Source organism: Etheostoma cragini, chromosome 21 (assembly GCF_013103735.1).
Source record: "Etheostoma cragini isolate CJK2018 chromosome 21, CSU_Ecrag_1.0, whole genome shotgun sequence".
NCBI classification, from domain to species: Eukaryota; Metazoa; Chordata; class Actinopteri; order Perciformes; family Percidae; genus Etheostoma; species Etheostoma cragini.
In genome coordinates, this window is record NC_048427.1 from 5,785,812 (window position 1) to 5,803,611 (window position 17,800).

General features: G+C 40.4%; 1 protein-coding gene and 1 long non-coding RNA gene across 28 annotated transcripts in view; one reads left to right on the forward strand and one right to left on the reverse strand.

The window, feature by feature from the left end:
• The window catches only part of nrxn1a (neurexin 1a), a 55,741-nt gene that overhangs the window by 25,154 nt on the left and 12,787 nt on the right, over positions 1–17,800 (reverse strand). For 19 of the 27 annotated variants that reach the window (XM_034860555.1, XM_034860554.1, XM_034860537.1 and 16 more), the window contains 8 exons: positions 11,136–11,437; positions 9,978–10,001; positions 7,934–8,095; positions 5,980–6,051; positions 5,438–5,662; positions 4,715–4,862; positions 3,666–3,796; positions 2,215–2,467 (listed from right to left, as the gene is read on the reverse strand). In XM_034860555.1, the coding sequence (XP_034716446.1) occupies positions 2,215–2,467; positions 3,666–3,796; positions 4,715–4,862; positions 5,438–5,662; positions 5,980–6,051; positions 7,934–8,095; positions 9,978–10,001; positions 11,136–11,437 (1,317 nt within the window). The remainder of the gene's footprint in view (positions 1–2,214; positions 2,468–3,665; positions 3,797–4,714; positions 4,863–5,437; positions 5,663–5,979; positions 6,052–7,933; positions 8,096–9,977; positions 10,002–11,135; positions 11,438–17,800) is intronic. The other 8 variants (XM_034860552.1, XM_034860551.1, XM_034860549.1 and 5 more) reach the window with 1 other exon arrangement.
• On the forward strand, positions 7,765–13,320 carry LOC117936980. The gene is made up of 3 exons (XR_004655070.1): positions 7,765–7,775; positions 10,188–10,190; positions 13,206–13,320. It is a non-coding gene; the product is annotated as an uncharacterized LOC117936980 (long non-coding RNA).

The following is a 17,800-nucleotide window of genomic DNA, read 5'->3' on the forward strand; positions in this document are numbered from 1 at the left end:
CTTATCTTGTCTTGTTTTACTTCCTGTCTTTTTGTTTTCCCGCCTTTTGTGACTTGTTCTCAGCCTTTGTGTCACCTTGTTAACCCTCATTTACTTGTGTATTTAGTCTATCTGTAATTTTTTTGTCTGTGTCAGGTCATTGTGCTGTATTCTGTGAGAGCGTGTGCAGTCTAGCCCATTGGTCTCAGTGTTCCTGCTAGTTTTGTTATTCCTGTTTTGGGGATTCTGCCTGTTCCTGTTTTTCTATTTTGCCTGCTATCTTCAGAACTCCTTTCTTTGTAAGGATTTTCATTATTAAATATTCAACCTCAATCATGCCTGCTGTAACTGCACTTGAGTCCTACATTCTCTGAAACCTTGACATATCTATAAGTAATTGCTATTAAATAAATGATTCAATCATATCAATGAATCATTTAATTTTAACCATATGGCCTTAGCAATAAAAGCCATTTTTAAATGTCAGGGACATTTTGTGATCTTTTTTCTTTTTCAAACTTAAAAAAAAAAAATCTGTTCAGGCACCGGCACCTTTTTAAAAGTATCACTACCAATGTTATCAGATAAAACCCAAATAATACCCAACTCTAAGCAGGACAGCAAGATAAAATGTAAGCCACCACCAGTGTAAACAGTAAGGAGGAATAAGATGAAAATGTGTGAAGAGATGTGCAAATGTGGTGCTAGAAATATGCGTGTGATTGCTATTTACAAAATAAAAATGAATCTTGGAGGCAGAGCGTGGCGACTATCTTTGTTCATTAATGAAGAGACAGGGGGAACAAAGGAGAGAGTGAGAGAACGAGGGAGGGGAAAAAGGGAGGGAGAAACCGCAGGTAGAAGGCATAAACACGGCCAATCACTTTCTCCATCTGCTTCTCCATCTGTGCTTCCTTTAATCCACTGAACCACCAGTTAGTGACCCCTCAATGCACACAGAAAAGGATGAAGAAAGACATAGAGGAAAGGAAGACAGAGCTAAGAGAACAAGAGAGTGAAAGAGAGAGGAGAGAGGAGAGAGGGTGCATTGCTGCGATAAACATACACTGCAGATGTTTGTCCTCCGAAATAAAACATTTTCATATCGCACCTTTCAGAAAGTGTGTGTGTGTGTGTGTGTGTGTGTGTGTCTATGTCTCCTGTTAGATTATAGTACAATCATCACTTGAGACGCGTCAGTAGTTGTGGCACAAACAACATTTCTTTTCTTCTCCTTGTCTGACTCCATCTCGCTTCTTTCAGGCAGGCTTGTATCAGTCCCTCTGCCAATCTTTCCTACTTTCCATTTCTCTCTCGGCCTGAATTTATACCTTTTTCTCATAAATCTGTCTCTGTCAGAACATTCTATTCCCATCTCCCATTCTCACCTTCTGTCATATGGTGGTTCTAGCCCAATGGTTCTACCCTCCTCTGTCACAGTTGCTGCGCCCTGCTTTCTGCACAGTTCCTTCCATTGATTCCCAGTCTCTACATACTGTACATAGCAGTCCAATGGTCCTGTCTGCAGCTCTGCTTCCTCCCACCTCTTCTCTTTCATCCACTTTTAATATTCTCCTTTCCCTGCCACCATCTTATTACTCTCACTTTCACTCAGAAAAATTGTGCTTTTAAATAAACTATACAGCCAATGACAGAAAGGCTGCACTATTCAGCAGGCATGCTCATTTTCTCCTTGCTTTTATTTTGTATCTTCACCTATCTCTATACAACCTCATTACCTGTAAACCTCTTCATTTTACCAGGGTAAGCTTACCTAAACTCAAATTGCAAGCCTTTTAATGTGAACAGTTAGGCCTCATTTTTATCTGTCATAAATCGTTATGATGGTACTTTCTAGCGCACATCGGAATAAGTACTATCAAAGTGATGTAATCTCATAGGATGGACCTTTTAAAGGTAAAAAAGGCATAACTTAAAGTTATACTAAATAAAAGTTTTATCACCCAATATAAAATGATTGATGGGAATTATTTTTATACTTTCCACACCATACCATCTGTCTCCTGCCGCTCACTACTTTTGGCATTACTCACTGTTCTCAAGCCAAAAAGCAAATGACAAAAGCTGTCATTATTTCTGTATTTTGCATCATGACATATTATAAATGTTTCACAAAATGTTGCTGTTTGGTGACTGTAATTAGCCAGCTTCCTCATTTCATTTTCCTCATTCCTCTTTCACTTCCTCTCCGCCCTCCCACCAGCTCATTCTCACCTCTCTCACAGGAGCGTCCCAGGTATCCCGTTCCAGAGCAGTCGCAGACGTAGCGATTCCAGCCCTCCCTGCAAATGCCGTTGTGCTGGCAGGGGTTGGACAGGCACTGTTTGGGCGGCTCTCTCGAGCAGGAGGGCTTCACCCCCACCGCCCTCTGGGCCTCCGCCAGCCGCCGGATGTCTTTGCTCTGGCCGTCCACAAACAGGTCTCTGATGCAGCCCACATAACCATAGTTCAACAGTGCCGTCCACACCTGAAGAAGAAGTCATCAGCGTTGAGAGTAGTTTTTACGTGAAGGAATTCAACCACATGTAGCTGTGTTTGTAGTTAAACTTAGGTCAAAATAAATTGTTTCAAGTAGCTTGTTGAAGGCACAGTTAAAAACTAGACTGAATTAGTCAAGAAATGTTCTCAAACTTTCATCCTAATACATTTTTGTGTATTTTCACAATTTGCTTAAGTCAGGTGCTGATATCAATTTTTAAGAGTACTTACTGTTTAGTTAAAGTTTGTTATGTTTCATCCAAATTCAGGTCCAGACTACAGTCTAAATAACTTTAGAATTTTGAGCTTTTGTTTGCTCATCATGGTCTTCCTCAAACAGTTAAATGCAAAGGAAGAAAATGTTATATTAATTACATTTCATCTCTTTCATATATTTATATTTCAGTGTAACTATTGTTAGTAACAAAAGTTAGCAAAAAATATATGGCCTCAAAATAGGGCAACAACTACTGATTATTTTTGTATTATCAATTAATCACTCAATTGTTCTGTCTGTAAACATCAGAGAGTAATGAACAATATCTATCACCTCGAGCACAAGGTGACGTCATCAAATGACATTTTTGCTAAATTATTAAAACAGTTGCCAAATCATTTTCAGTTGATTAATCCATTAATCATTGCAGCTCTACAAATGAACAGTGCTAGTTACGTTAGTCGTCAATACAATAAAAGTGCATGTAAAACCTTGTCATAAAAAATAACAACCAACTAACAAAAATAAGAAAAAAAGGAAAGACAAATCTGACATCTAAATGGAAGCAGAAGACAACATGGTTAAAAAAAATCTCTAATCAAGATTATCTAATTCAATTTAATCTGAAAATGTCTAATATGATGGTTACATCCGGTAAATAAAACATATTTATTTATAATCACTCACTACTGAGTGTATCTAGCTGAAATTAGGGATTTTTCATTATTGAATAATCTAGAGAATATTTCCTAGTTAGTTAGGTCTAAAAAGACATTGAAGTCAGTGAAAAGTGCAAGTCCAAATTTTCTGGAGCTCAACGTGACGACATGCTATACGCCAATAAAGAAGCTGAAACCACAAGCTTGAAAAATGACCCAAACAATTTTTTTTGGGTTTATTGATTAATCAAATGTTGTATTAACAAACCATAGTAAGTCTTTTTGTAGACAAACAATGTTAGCACACACACCTCTGTGGGGAAGATGAGTCCAGCACGGTCTTCGGGTAGTCCTCCGAGGTACAAAGTCTCATCCAGGTCCAGGATCTCACTGTCTCCTGGAGCTGTGTACGCTGTTCTCACACTGTTCACCGAGATGGTTCCTGGATTAACAGTGAGACATCAAAAAATCTTCAGTAATCATCATGACCTTCAATGTGAACATCCTCATCCCCATCACCATCACCACCACCCCCATTTTGACTACCATCATAATCTTTATTATCGTCATCATTCCCCCCGTCTTTGTACTCCTCCTTTATCATCATCACTACTCATTACTTCTGTAAAAGCAATGGAAATACAAACTACACAGGCCATTGTCATCGGTTAGCACTCCATGCTGGTTTAAAAGTGCTATGTCCAACACTGTGCCTCCAATAAATCATTAATACATGCATTTTTAGACATTAGTCCAGTCACAGTACAGTACACTACAGTAAAGTAAACCCGATCCACAATAAGAAGACTGGCAACCTCTACTGTGGGTCTCTAGACTGTAATTAATACCGTTATGAAAACTATAACTATATTAGGATGAAAAATATTTAAAGAGCTGGTACTGTTTATACAGTTTTAGTAACTTAATTGATGTGTTCAAAGGACTGGTATAAAATACTTATAAGAAGAGATAACAAAAACAATGGGTGAGTATGTTTTATGCATCAACCCACAGGAAGCATGGGCTTAATTGCAAATGTGGCCTAAACTTTAAACAAATTTAACAGCACTACCAGTAGCATGAGAAAGAGGCTACCAATTGTTTTAATTACAGTCTCAGTGTTATGGTAATTATACCAACACATTACAATACATTTGACAGTGCTACTGTATATTGATTGAGTTCAAACTGGTCTACACAGCAACTTTACAACCCAGTTTGCATTAAATACAGGCAGCAGACGGGTGGTCTTGCTAGGCTGGGGCTTACTATAAAATGTTAAAGTATGATCTTGGTCCACGTCTTCTTACCACCTCTGTGGTCATGGTTAGCATCAGAGTTGAGAGAGCTGTGAGTGTACCTGAGCGTCCGTCCCTCTGGAAGTCCACATGATACCATTCTCCGTCGTTGACCTTTCTGTCGATTGCTTTGGTCTTGGTGGTTCCTGAGCCCATGTCCAGCAGCAAGTAAAGGTGTCCATCCAGCATCTCAATGGCAAAGAAATCCACCTGAACATCAAGAAGACACACAGTATTAGTGTTCTGAAAAGAGGGACATTGATGGCTAGCATAAAAAATGCGAATTGTAGCTGTGAGTTACAATTAGGTCAATTAGGCTCCGTCTAATGTCATTCTATTTTAGTGGAGACTAGTATGCATTTACACTTTCAAAAATGTGTAGGGAATGGGGATTTCTATTTGATATTGTTTAGAATGAGATCCAACCCATATTCAAATTTCAGAGACAATCAAGAATTCATTTGTTTATAGGAGAGGATAATTAAAGGCATACTTTTGGACAGACATTTTGGATTTAAAGTGAAATCCCATTTAGTTCACCTTTCAATACATTAAACATATTTAAAAAAAATTGCTATTGCATCTTGTGCAGATATTTTTGGATCCCAGACAATGTCTCCTAATGACTTTTATGACCCCTTCACTTTTCACCACCAAAATCAAAACTTGCTAAACATCAGCATTTAGCTCAAAGCACTGCAATGTCTAAGTCCAGCTGGTAGACTGTTAGTCTTGCTTCTTTTCATTTTAAGCTTTCCTATGTGTTTAAAACATATTTTCTTTACCTTGAGTGTAGGAGGCGTGCGTGGGTCCTTGCGTTGCTGCTGTCTGGGTTTGCCATGACTGAAAAGCATCAACCCGTTTGGCTCTGTGGTCCTGAAGTCGAATGAGATTGATCCAGCCTTCTTCGCTGACCATTTGCTTAGTGCCACGAAAGACTCTGGGGTGTCAAAAGTCACGGGGTCCAGGGTGGCCACACTCTCGCACTTAAAAGACACTACCCCACTTACCTGGGGTAAGGTAGAAGAAAAATAAATGTTTAGGGATTCCATCATTTAGAAAATGGGTTGTTAAGCTGATTTTCAGTGAATATCAAGACCAAAAATAGTCCCTTTGTAGTCAAGGATTGAAGTAAAGCTAGTTGATTTCACCTGTGAACTGACTACAAGACAAAAGCTTGTGGCCACCTCTCAAAAGTATAATCCCATTCACTTATAATTCCTACAGTATATGTTTCACAGGGCCTGACAGGAAGTTGTGATACTGTGTTCTGTGTTTAAGAGAATAATGTGTCTGGTTCATGTTATGCATGATGTTGAAAGTATACCTTCATCTTTGGGTCTCCCTGTTTAGCAAGTCTAGACAGCTCCAACCGTACATCGTTGTTCTTGTAGACCACCTTCAGGGGACAGGGTTAAAGGGAAAAGAATGACGCATTAATTCACCTTTGGAATAAATAAAAATAAGCCTATTTCTTCTTCTTCTTCTGGTCAATAGATGCACACTATATCAATATTGTTGTACAGAATTGCATTTTTCTTTATGTAACCTTATTTTACAATAAGTAAGCAAAAAGAATAAGACACACTTTGATTAACATTTTCAGAGGTAAAAAAAAAAAGTGAATGCGTAAAAGATAATCTTTAAACTCAGGAAACACATTTCTATTCAAGTTTATAGTATTTTATATAAAAGTGACAACCTTAAGAGCAGTGAGCCACTCCAGCCTCATCTTTTGATAACTCTTATTTGTCCCTGCCACTTGCAGGTTTGCTTTTACTCTTTCTCTCTCCTTCCTTTTTGTTTCTCTCTTTCCTTTCCCTGACACAGTACGCTCTCTGACTGAGCAGCGTGAGTGTAAGGAGTGTGCTTGTGCTGAGCATTTTGATGTCCAGAGAGACGAGCACACACAGGCTCTGCTTTATTAATCCAGAGCTCTTTCTATGACCTGTGAGCAACTCGACAACATCACAGAATTTCCCCTCTGCACTGGCTTTTCACCTCTGTTTTCAATTTATATCTACGTCGGTGCTTTTGTGTCTCTGTGTAGGCCAATAATAATAATCAGGGTAATATAGGAGTGCAAAATGGTGTAAGAGTGTAGTGTGTGTGAGTGTGTAGGAGTGTGCTTGCACTGCATCAAATACACAAAATTGTTACAGCTGTGATCGTTCATGCGCATGATTCACTGCATACATCTTAATTTGCTCACATGGATTATCATATGATCATATTAAATATGTAAATGTGCCAGTGGAGGGTTCACGTTGACAGCGACAGCCTCGTTTAAACACCATCAGTCTTAATGAAGCAACACAGAGTGTATTCACCACTGATACAGATAGCTCTCTGTTTGGCACATCATCTGTCGGCTTGTTTGGTTGTTTGTTTATGCCTCTGTGTGAGCCTGTGTGAATGAAAGGAAGACTCAGACAGGGTGGGTATAAAATGAGTGTGAGGATGTAATTGGGAGTTTTGTTGTGTCAGGTGCTGTTTATGAATATGTATGTTTATTTTTGCTTGATTAATTTTGTCTGTGTGTGTGCTTTAGTTGATATATTGTGCATTAATGCCCATGTATGCACATGGACATATCTGTGTATGTACTGTATGCATGCTCTGATTGTGAGTTTTTTTTGTTGCAGTGTTGTGGCCCATTTCAAGCACAGCGGATGGATGGAGCGTCTCTGTGGCGTAGCTAATTAGCATGTTAGTGCTTAGTGCTGTGTCTACTCCCTCAACAACACTCATCACTGATTCTCTCTGATGCTGGGGAGGGTCTGTGTGTGTGTGTCTGGGACTGTTTGTGTGAGTCTGCCAACTGGAAGCATTTGTGTGTGTGAGAGACAGAAACGTTAGAAGGAAGAGAGAAAGTAAGAAATAGCGAGAATTACAAGAAGATTGGTGTTTCTTAAAACCTGAGAGAAATCTGTGCAATAAGACTGAATGAACTTGGCAATAAATAAATATTTGTATTCATCGTCTTTCAGTGGAATCATATTGTGAAAAAAATGATCACATCAAGATTATATTATAGCTCATTCAGCCTGAAATCACTCTAACTTAATAATACTACAAATTGTAGTTAAAAGTCTGATATAAAGCATTTTGACTATTTTATCTGTGATATTGAAAACATTTGCCTTATTGCAATATATATCGATATTGCATAAATAATCGTGTTGTTATCACGCTATTTTTTTTAACCATACTGCCTCCATTAGTACAAGTATGTAAAACATGTTATTCACACATATGTGTGAATTTTGCACATATCCCACCTCTTTGAGACAGCCCATGAAGTTATTGCTGACTGGAGAACCAGGCAGGTCAGCGGTGCTGGGGCTCCCTCCCACGTAGAAGAAGTCGTCAGAGCCCAGCATGGTATAGTCCTCTTGGGTGTAGCCTGTGGTGGTCAGGATGCCGTCCACAGAGATGGTCACCTACATAACAAAGCACAGGGAAAGGACACGCTATATACTCACACCAAAGGCAGCGCTAAGCGCTAGCTAGGCGCTGACCAGCCAAATTAGCCCCCGTTACTCTGGTAACGTGTATGCATTGTGGTGGGGAGAAGGCCTAATTGGTTTAGGGAATTGGCTGTTGGGACTTTCTTTTGGTGTGGATCAGTGCTAACTGTGTGGTGTAATTGAGTTTTGCTGCGTCTCGTCTTTGCTGGTATTACTGACATTACAAAAATATGTTTCTATACTCTGCTAAATGTCAATCCCTCTGCCAACATTTAGTAATACAATCTGCAGGCCCATTTACCACTTGCACTCTAGCTAGAATCAGACTATGTGGTCTGCCTGCTTCTGCCTGTCTGAGTCTATTGCACAGAATGACAACTAGGTCCTGTGTGTGACTCATAGGTTCACTGATATCCAAAGCTTCAGTGCTACCACCAGTGGAATGCAACTTCCAAACCAGTCTGTTATTCTGTCAGTGCTTTGTAGTGACTTTACAAACAAACTTAACGAACACAAATTTTGCAGCAATAAACAGCTAGCTGCGTCTTGTCCTCTAATTCAACCTTTACATTACATTTTTTCTTTCTGTCTCTGCCTGAGTCTGAGACTGATACTCTAATCTGCTTCATCTTTTAAGTAGAATATGCAGAATAACTTTCGAATATACTAACAACTCTCCCGAATGCTCCACCTACAGTAAAGGAAACCTGACACTGATGTTCTTATTCTTTAACTAGCCTCTTCTGCTGTATAATAACCTGTATTGGGCTTAAGCTTCCATTGGTTCCAAACCCTATCACACATAAGTCACAGTTAGTATTATGGTATCATGGTATATTACTGACCATGTTCAGCTGCCCATAAAGGTTGTGAGCTCTTACTTTCTCACTATAGTTAGTTTCCTGTCACTGATGGTGCTTATCATTGCTGGGCAAACTTGCCCAGCCAGGCAGGTGTTAGTAAAGTCTCCACAGGCTTCTTCGTGCTTTGTTAGTAATATTTACTTGTTAGTAGTTGTTAGTTGTTGCACTGCTGGCAACCACAGTAGTGCTACTTGTGTCAGGCCAAGCTGTGTTGGGTTACTGAAGTTAGGGTGATGATTTCAATGCTGTTAGTAGTTCTGATGATATTATGTTGTGTTTTTAGGGTGAGTTGTGATGATGGTGTTAGTTAGTTAGTTTGTGGTCTGGGGGGGGGGGGTTCAGTTAGATCAGCGAGATATGACACATGGACGAACATACACATATGGATGTATACGCACGCACAAGTGTTAGATGGGTTACAGCTCATTCCACACGTACACATACGCACATAGATATATAAACATGCAGCCTGTTCCTCTCTCTGCATGCATCCACTGGCAAAGAGGACACAGTAGATAAAAAAACTGAAGACGGGATTAATCAGAGGCACCATGGAGAACATGCAGTGGCAGTGTGGAGGACGAAAAATTGAAAGAAGAAAAAGAAAAATAAAGGGGGGGGGGAGGGACCTCTCTATCCATTTTACGGAACAATCAGAGAGGGGAAGGGTTTCTGAATCACGCCATGCAGGAAAGGGGGTGGTGGGGGACTCGCCATATGCGTGCAGGTGAGGGATGAGCCAATCAGTACACGCCTACATGTCAGTCACAAAGTGATGGGGTGACAAAAACGGTAGAGAAAGGATTTAAAGAAAAAAAGGTGGTTGGCAAGGACGGGGTACGGGGGCTCTTTAAGCGTAAAAGATTACCAACCGCATTTATCCTTTTATTGGTTTAGTTTTGAAGTCTATAGTTCAAAAGCAATAGACACGGGGCAAACCCAAACTAAGAAACAATTAGAATGATATCTACCGAACAATGGAGTTTGTTTACCATAGCGTGTCCAATGCCTGAGTGCTTTGTAGGAGAAGGGGGAGAAAGGAAAGCAAAAAACTGTGAACAGAACAACTTCGGGAACAAAAAAGGTAAGCTAGAAGGCCTCTGGTGAGGTAAGTAGGTTGGTTGGAGTGGTTTCGCTAGGAGAAGGGCACAGGTTAGGTTAGTAGAATGAATCATTCCATGGATGGTGGTTAGTTTCACTAGCAGGTTAGTAAAGTTAGTAGTCAAGTTAGTAGTACAGACAGGCAAACGGTAGAGGCAGGGCCCAGGTGGGTTAAAAGCACCTGAGTGCTAGTGACCCTCAATGTTCTCTAGCTCACTCTCTCTTTAATTTAATCACTCACTCACACGCACACACACGCACGCACTCACGTGCACACACACGCACACACAATTGAAAAATGACTCACCTAGAGCCGAAAGCAGTGCTGGTCTTGTGGTTAACCCACTGTAAACTAAGACCAAAACCTCAGGTATTTTCTTCCTACCACAGCATCACTGCAGATGGACAACACACCACTGACCGTAGTTTCTACATTGATTAGTTTCTTGCTGCGGACTAAAAGTCTTTTCAGCTGCCCACCGCCCCTGAAACGTCTGCAGCAGTCACTGTGATTCATCAAAGTCCATTACACACTGAAACTATTTACCAGGTAATTACAATTAACTTTGTAACTAACGAACATTTTAACTAATCTGTCCATTACTTAAACTAATCATTTAGCCTATAAAATGTCAGGAAATAGTACAAAATTATCATCACAGTTTGCCAGAGCTCATGGTGACGCATTCAAAATTATTGTTTGGTCCAACAAACAGGCCAAATCCCAAAGATATTCCATTTACAATTAAATAAAAACAAAAAAACAGTAAATCCTTAAAATGTACAGTTGAAACAAGCAAATGTCTAGCATTTTGGCTTGATAATAGTTTATCAAAATGATCAAAATTGTTGTTTTATTACTACCTGAAATCCAAGCATGCTTACATCCATTCATGTATCTATCACTTGCCATCCTATTATATCATATCATACCCTTTCATATCCAAACCTTCAAGTCTTTCTTCCTCAAGGCATATCAAGCTCGTAACTAATTTTACATCTCCTCTCCTGTTGGCCGCTCACTCCTCCACCTCCTGTTGTCTGGTTACCTGTCTCAGGTTGCGGGTGACCTTCACGTCGTGCCAGGCGTTGTCGTTGAACTTGCCATTGACAGGCTCCACCAAGGCCTCAAAGGCCCCAGAGCCAAGGTTGATGACAAGTGACACAGCTCCATTCTTCAGTGCCAGGTTGACATAGTCTGCTGACTTGCCAGTGTGCAGCATCAGGCCGTTGCGCTGCAGCGTCTTGAAGGAGAGCGTGATTTCATCGCTACTAGACTGGATGGGGTTGGGCGACAAGTCGTAGCAGAAGTACTCAGAGCCCTTGAAGGTGGCAACATACTCATCGCGAGCTGAGATAGAAAGGGAGAGTTGGAAGAGGAAGGAGGAGGAGCAAACAGAGAGGAAGAACAAAGACGTGTGGAGCCATTACACTCTTGTTGAACATTTTTATAATGATTAATACAACATCCAAGCTACATGGCTTCTTCCCACACTGTTCTTCACAATATGCTCAAAGATGATAAAATGGTGGGTGTTCATCAGAGCCAGCTGAGTAAAACAAAGCTCTGCTGGGCCTGGTTAAATTTGATTCGGATGTGGAGTACAAAACATATTTTTCAAGATGCTCACAATGTTATTGTCAAGCAAAGCCTCACTGATGCCAGCACTTGGAAGGAACACTTCCTTCCATACCTCTAATCGTACATGGAGTGGTGTGTAAACAAGCTTTGATCGCTCATGTGGGTTGGAGATTAAACCGTGTGGATGAAAGAGAGACAGTCGTGAGTCTGTTGCATTCCATACTCGTTATGAAACCTGCCATCCTTTCCTTTTGAGAGAACAGCTGTGCTGGCAGTCTGTAGTGATGTGGTCTTGTTTGACAACATGGCTCATTTCGTGATGTTTGTCAAAAGCCAGAATGTGTGTGTCTGCGTGTAGTAGCATGTGCAGTAGCAGTAGAGGTTGGAAAGGTTTTGAAAAGGATGGAGAACGGCGACTTGTAAGCATTGTGGCAGTAAAAGCAGCCAGAATTGGCCAATTAGAATTCAGAAGAACAAGCAGACAGCCAATGGCAACTTACCTTGCACACCCTTCATGACCCCCAAGGACACAAGAACAAGGTTTTGCAATCGATCATCCTTAAGCTCACACTCCCTTATCTACTCTCTCACACCTACTCACACACAAAGCACAGCCATAAACGCAAGCCAGCAGAGGAACAAATATGCACACCTACACACACATCTGCGAAAAAATGATCATACTATTGTGTCAAGCCCCAAAGCAGGGGCGTCATTATCTTTCTCCTTCACACCCGTCCCCTCAAAGCATCACCCTTCCTCCGCATCTGCTTTAGCATTCTCCTTACCACTGTCCCTATGTCGCTCACACTTCCCTATAAGTTTCACGCCACCTTTCCGCACATCTCCTTGGTCTCTTTTTTTCTTCTCTGTTGAGCCTCTGGCATAACCACCAACTTGTAGTTCACGATAATGAGGAGAACAGAGAAGAATTTAAAGCACACACTAGGTCAGGCTGGAGCAAGACAGACACTTGGTGAGGAACCGTTGGAAAGGAGGGGGGATTGCCACATAATGAAATGACTGAAGTGTAATAGGTTATCAAGGTAGCGAGAGGCAGAGAGAAGAGTGTTGAAATGGAATTGGCCACACTTGAGTGAATATAATATGGAGAGAATGAGAAGGAAAAGGGACAATATCACAATTCAAAGAGAAATTGTGGCAAATTGTCTTTTTTTGCTTCTGTTGCATGAAAAAAGGTGTGAACGCCAAAATACAAGTAAAGGCCAAGACAAACCAAGCAGACGGCCAAGAACTTGTTGCAATGAAGGCCAGGTGTAGCGTCGCCTCACGTGGCCCCATGCCGGCTCTTGTCGCCTTTGTCTTAGCCAAAAGATTGCACAGGAACAAACAAAGACTACAGCCTCTGGCCAGCTACCTTGTAAGTTCTGCACCTGCGTGAGAGAAAATAACTCTCTATGCCAGCAGGTGGCGGTAATCTTTTCGTCATTCAAAAGGGAAAACTGGATACAAACATTGCTATGACACCTACAACAAAACACCCTATCCTGAATCAGCAGCACAGAGCAAACATGAGCGCACGGCGTGAAGAGTATGGCGCAAGTGAGTTTAGGGCGTGTCCAAATCCACTTTTGCTAGTTTGACAGGGGAAAAAAAGGGTCTGTACGCCAGACGCATGGTTCAAAAGGGTTGTACTTAGTGTCTTCATTAATTAATCTGTGTGTTTTGGGCGTAACATGTCATATTTTTTTGTAATCTTTTGTATTTTTTTGTGCTGCTTTTTTGCCAGTTTTGACAGCTCTATGTGTATTATATTGATCAGATGAGATAAGGATGAAAAATGTGAAGTTTATGCACTCTTACAGTCATTTGTTTCCTTTTCTCACACTACAGTTTTTCTTCTTGAGGACTAAAGGCGACGGTGCGGGACACACCGCAAAAAACTAGATTGACGGTTGCTTTAAGAAACAACAAGTTGTATGCCAGCATGCATGTGAGTTCCCCCTAGTGTGTTATTCCTTCCCTCTTATTATGTTAATAAGGAGGGTATTTGTGTGTGTGCATGACTCAAAAAGAGAAAGAAGTGTGTGTAACTTGTGTTCAAGCCCGTGAATGTGTGCGGAAAGGATAGGCTTTTTATGTGTGCATGAAATGTGCAGGGGTGTGGGTGGGTGCTGGTCTCTGTAAATATTGGTGTATTGCTGTCAGAAAAGCTATTACCAACTCAGGGCCTCGGGCTAGTCTTTACTGAGAAGAGCGAGAGCGAGGAGGAAGAGGGAGACACACACAAGAAAAAACAATCACATACACACACACAGAAAGAACAGCCACAAATGCTATAACAATCACACAATCACACACAAGCAGGCATGTAGACAAATGTAGATGAGGTGGCGGAGTAAGGGGGGCGTGCAGCCAAGTTGTTCACAATGAGAACACACGCAACCGTCCAGCAGCATTCTAGCGGTAATTTACAGAGGTGCCATTAGGTTTCACCGTTGTGCTCCGCCATTCTGTTGCTAATTTACAGACATGTCATTAGTCCAGACAGGAGCACATAAAGCATCTGCATCGATCTGGAAGCTCTGGCTCGCAACAACAACGGCTGTACGCGCACACAAATCAGGCAGGAAAATGCATATTGGATGACACAATCACAATGAAGAACATGTGTCGAGAATGCAATCAGTGACCACAAACACACACGCACGCAGGAACGCGCACACTCTCAAGTGGTCAGGTTGAAGTGGATCTGTAGCTCAGATTAATGGAGTGAGTCAGTATTAGCTCAGAGTAAACAGTGAGACAGACACTGACATACACACCACATGTCACACTTCATCCTGTGGAGAGCACTGTCGATCAACGCAGACGAACAGGAGAATGAAGATACAGTAGGCAGAGACAAGAAGGAGAAAAGAAAAAGGAAAGCAGAGGAAAATAAAGGAAATCTCTCACGCTAAGCTGAAATGTTTCATTTCATTTGGAGATTGGTGAGTTGAACCAGTCCAATATATCGCCGGGCCGATATCATTGACCGATTTGAGGCATTTTTCGAACTACTGGTATCGGCATTTATAATGGCTGATAAATAAATATTTTAAAATAAAATAAACGGACTAAACACCCTTCAACCATGTTAGGAGTGTTGCCGTTGCATAGTTTTGTCCACCAGAGGGCGCTCCACAACGTCACTGTTGGCAAATCTTAGATTTTGTTTTTGTTTTTGTGTTTTTGCTCAAAGGACTTTAAGTTTCATATCCTAATAATCTTTATTTTTATACATTTTATTTAGTAGAACGTTAATGTATTTAGATTTTCTGTTGTGTTCTTATGTTGTTTCTGGATTTTCTTTTTCAAATATATAGGATTTTTTAATCACCAAATATTTGTATCAACCTTAAAAATCCTTTATTGATCTGGCTCTATTTTTGCGCTCTTATAATTTTATATCTATTTGTTTTTACTTTGTACTTCTTTAGCTGTGCGATTGTTTTTACAGGCTGGTTGTGTGGTTGAATGTGAGGTTTGACTGTAATTGATTTTATTTGTTCTCAAGTCTATGTATGTCAATGAGATTACCTGAATAAGTGAAGGAAAGAAAACCCTTGAAAACAACCTCCAAAATATTGTTGGTTGTGTGGTAGTAATTTACAACAAACTTCCAAATTTATTGATTGTAAGTAACTACTCAAGTAAAAAAGGCCAATATTTCTTGGCTCCAGCGAATATAATGAGGATTTATTTCCTTTATCTGATTTATACAATTGTAAATTGAAAATCTAAGGATTTTGGACCATTGTTGTTGGACAAAACAAGAAAATTGAATATGTAATTTAGGGGTTCTGGAAAAATCTGATGGTCATCTTTTTCACTTTTTCTGACATTTTATAGCTTCAACAATTACTTGAGCAATTGAAAAAATTATGAACCGTTAAAAGGATACTGATAAAAACCTTTAGTTGCAGCCTTATCTAGCTGAAAATGTTTTTCTTTTTCTCAGCACCCCCTTGAACAACAGATCTTGATCTCACTGAGACTATCTGATTAAATCAAGTTACGAAAGAAAAGGAAAGGAAAGGAACAAGGAGAAGAGAGACTGAAGAAAGAAAGGGGGAGGGAGAAAATCAGGTAAGAAATGACCAAGAAAATGTGCAAGGAACTACTGAAGAAATTATTAGTTATGGAGGCTACAGTGGTAACAGGCAAGGATAGATGGTGGATGATTGGCATTAGACTTTGAAGGCTATAATTAAACTACTACTCTAATATATAAAGCAGCCTGTGGGGAGACAACAGGTAGGGAGGTAGAGAGAGAGAGAGAGAGAGAGAGAGAGAGAGAGAGAGAGAGAGAGAGAGAGAGAAACTGATCTTATGGTTGTAGCTATTGGGACCAGCTGCAACTGTACCGCCCCTTCGACGATCAAACACACATCACTTGGATTTCTATGTGTGTTTGTGTGCATATGGTGAGTGTCAGTGTGTGTGTGTGTGTGTGTGTGTGTGTGTCTCATCTGGCTTTGTCTCTTCTCATGGGTTTCCTTCTAAACATTTCACACACTAAGTTGTCATTTCCATGGTAACCCTGTGTTACAGCAAATGTGAATTTGTTTGTGCATGGCATGTGTGTTTCAGTGTGTGTGTGTGTGTGTGTGTGTGTGTGTGTGTTTGAGAGAGAGAGAGGAAGAGGAAGAGAGATGGAGAAGGAGGGCGAGAGTGAGAGATGGAAAGAGTGATTGAGTGAACAGTACATTATCATGGACAGCTGTACTGAATCAAAATGGCGGATGGAGGCTGGGAGCACATCAGGGGAGCCTACATTATACAGCACCTGATAGAGGGAGCATGGTCGAAAATATGCTGGGTATAGGGAAAAAGGGAAAGATGCATAGGGCTATTTGAAAGAAGAAATAAAAAGGGGAGAGACAGAGAAACTCATTGAAATGGGCAACACAAAATGGAAGAGAAAGAGATAGAGGGGTAGAAAGAGAGACAAGGAAAGGGAGTGGCAGAGAGTGAGGGATGCATGACTAGAGAGAACGAAACAGAAAAAATGCTGGTGTATCTAAATCCTAGTGTAGCAAGCCTCAATCATGGCAGCCCTGTCATTCTGGAGATAGCACACTGCAATTCCCCTGCACCTCGTTTTTAGCCCACCATGCAGTTCTGCTATCAGCTCCTCTCAGACTGTCCACATACGCAAATGCGCACGCGCACACACACACACACACACACACACACACACACACACACACACACACACACACACACACACACACACACACACACACACACACAAACACACATACACCATAAACTCAAACATCCTACATAAAAGCATCCCTCCTTAATAACAGACAGGTGGATTAACTATGCACTCATACAGTATACAGATAGATGACCAGTGTAGGAAATGTATGTAAATGTATGCTAAAATATGCATAGTCTCTGTATTAAGTTAACGTGTAAAAAATCTATACAGCCAAGTTCACTAAAGGCTACGACTGCCGTTTCCATTTCTATTCAGTGATATACAGCATCTGGCTTTGAAACCGATTGGGCTATCACATCGCAGCCAAGGGAGCAATACTGTAGAGGAGGATATTACTGTCAGGACACAAGTGACAGATTGGCTGTCTGCAATGTTAAACTCTTATTCCTTGTTTTGTTGTTAAATTGAAGGCATTCATTTCCAACATGAGATATACAGTTAAAAAAAAACAGTGTTGACAAATATTTTCATAATCTATTAATCTGCACGATTTCTTTCTTGGTTAATAGATTCATTGTTTTGTCTTTTAAACAGTAACCAGTGTCAAAATGCAGATCACAATTTCTCAAAGCCTAAAGGGATTTCTCCAAATCTTTTGTTTTGTCTGACAAAACACTCAAAAGATATAAATGAAGCTGGAAACATCTAATTTTGGGCATATTTTACTTGGAAAATGTAAAACAATTTATGGATTATTAAGGTTCATTTTATGCTTCAATTGAAATACAGTATAATCAACATAAAATAGGGGAAAATGTCGGTAGCATGGTTCGGGAGTCCAATGTGATGTCTTCAAAACCCTAATGTATTACATTTACAGTGATGAAAAATAGTCAGAAAGAGTATTTTTGCTTGGTACATACAACATAAATTAAATTTAAAATCGTTTTTGAGCAGAC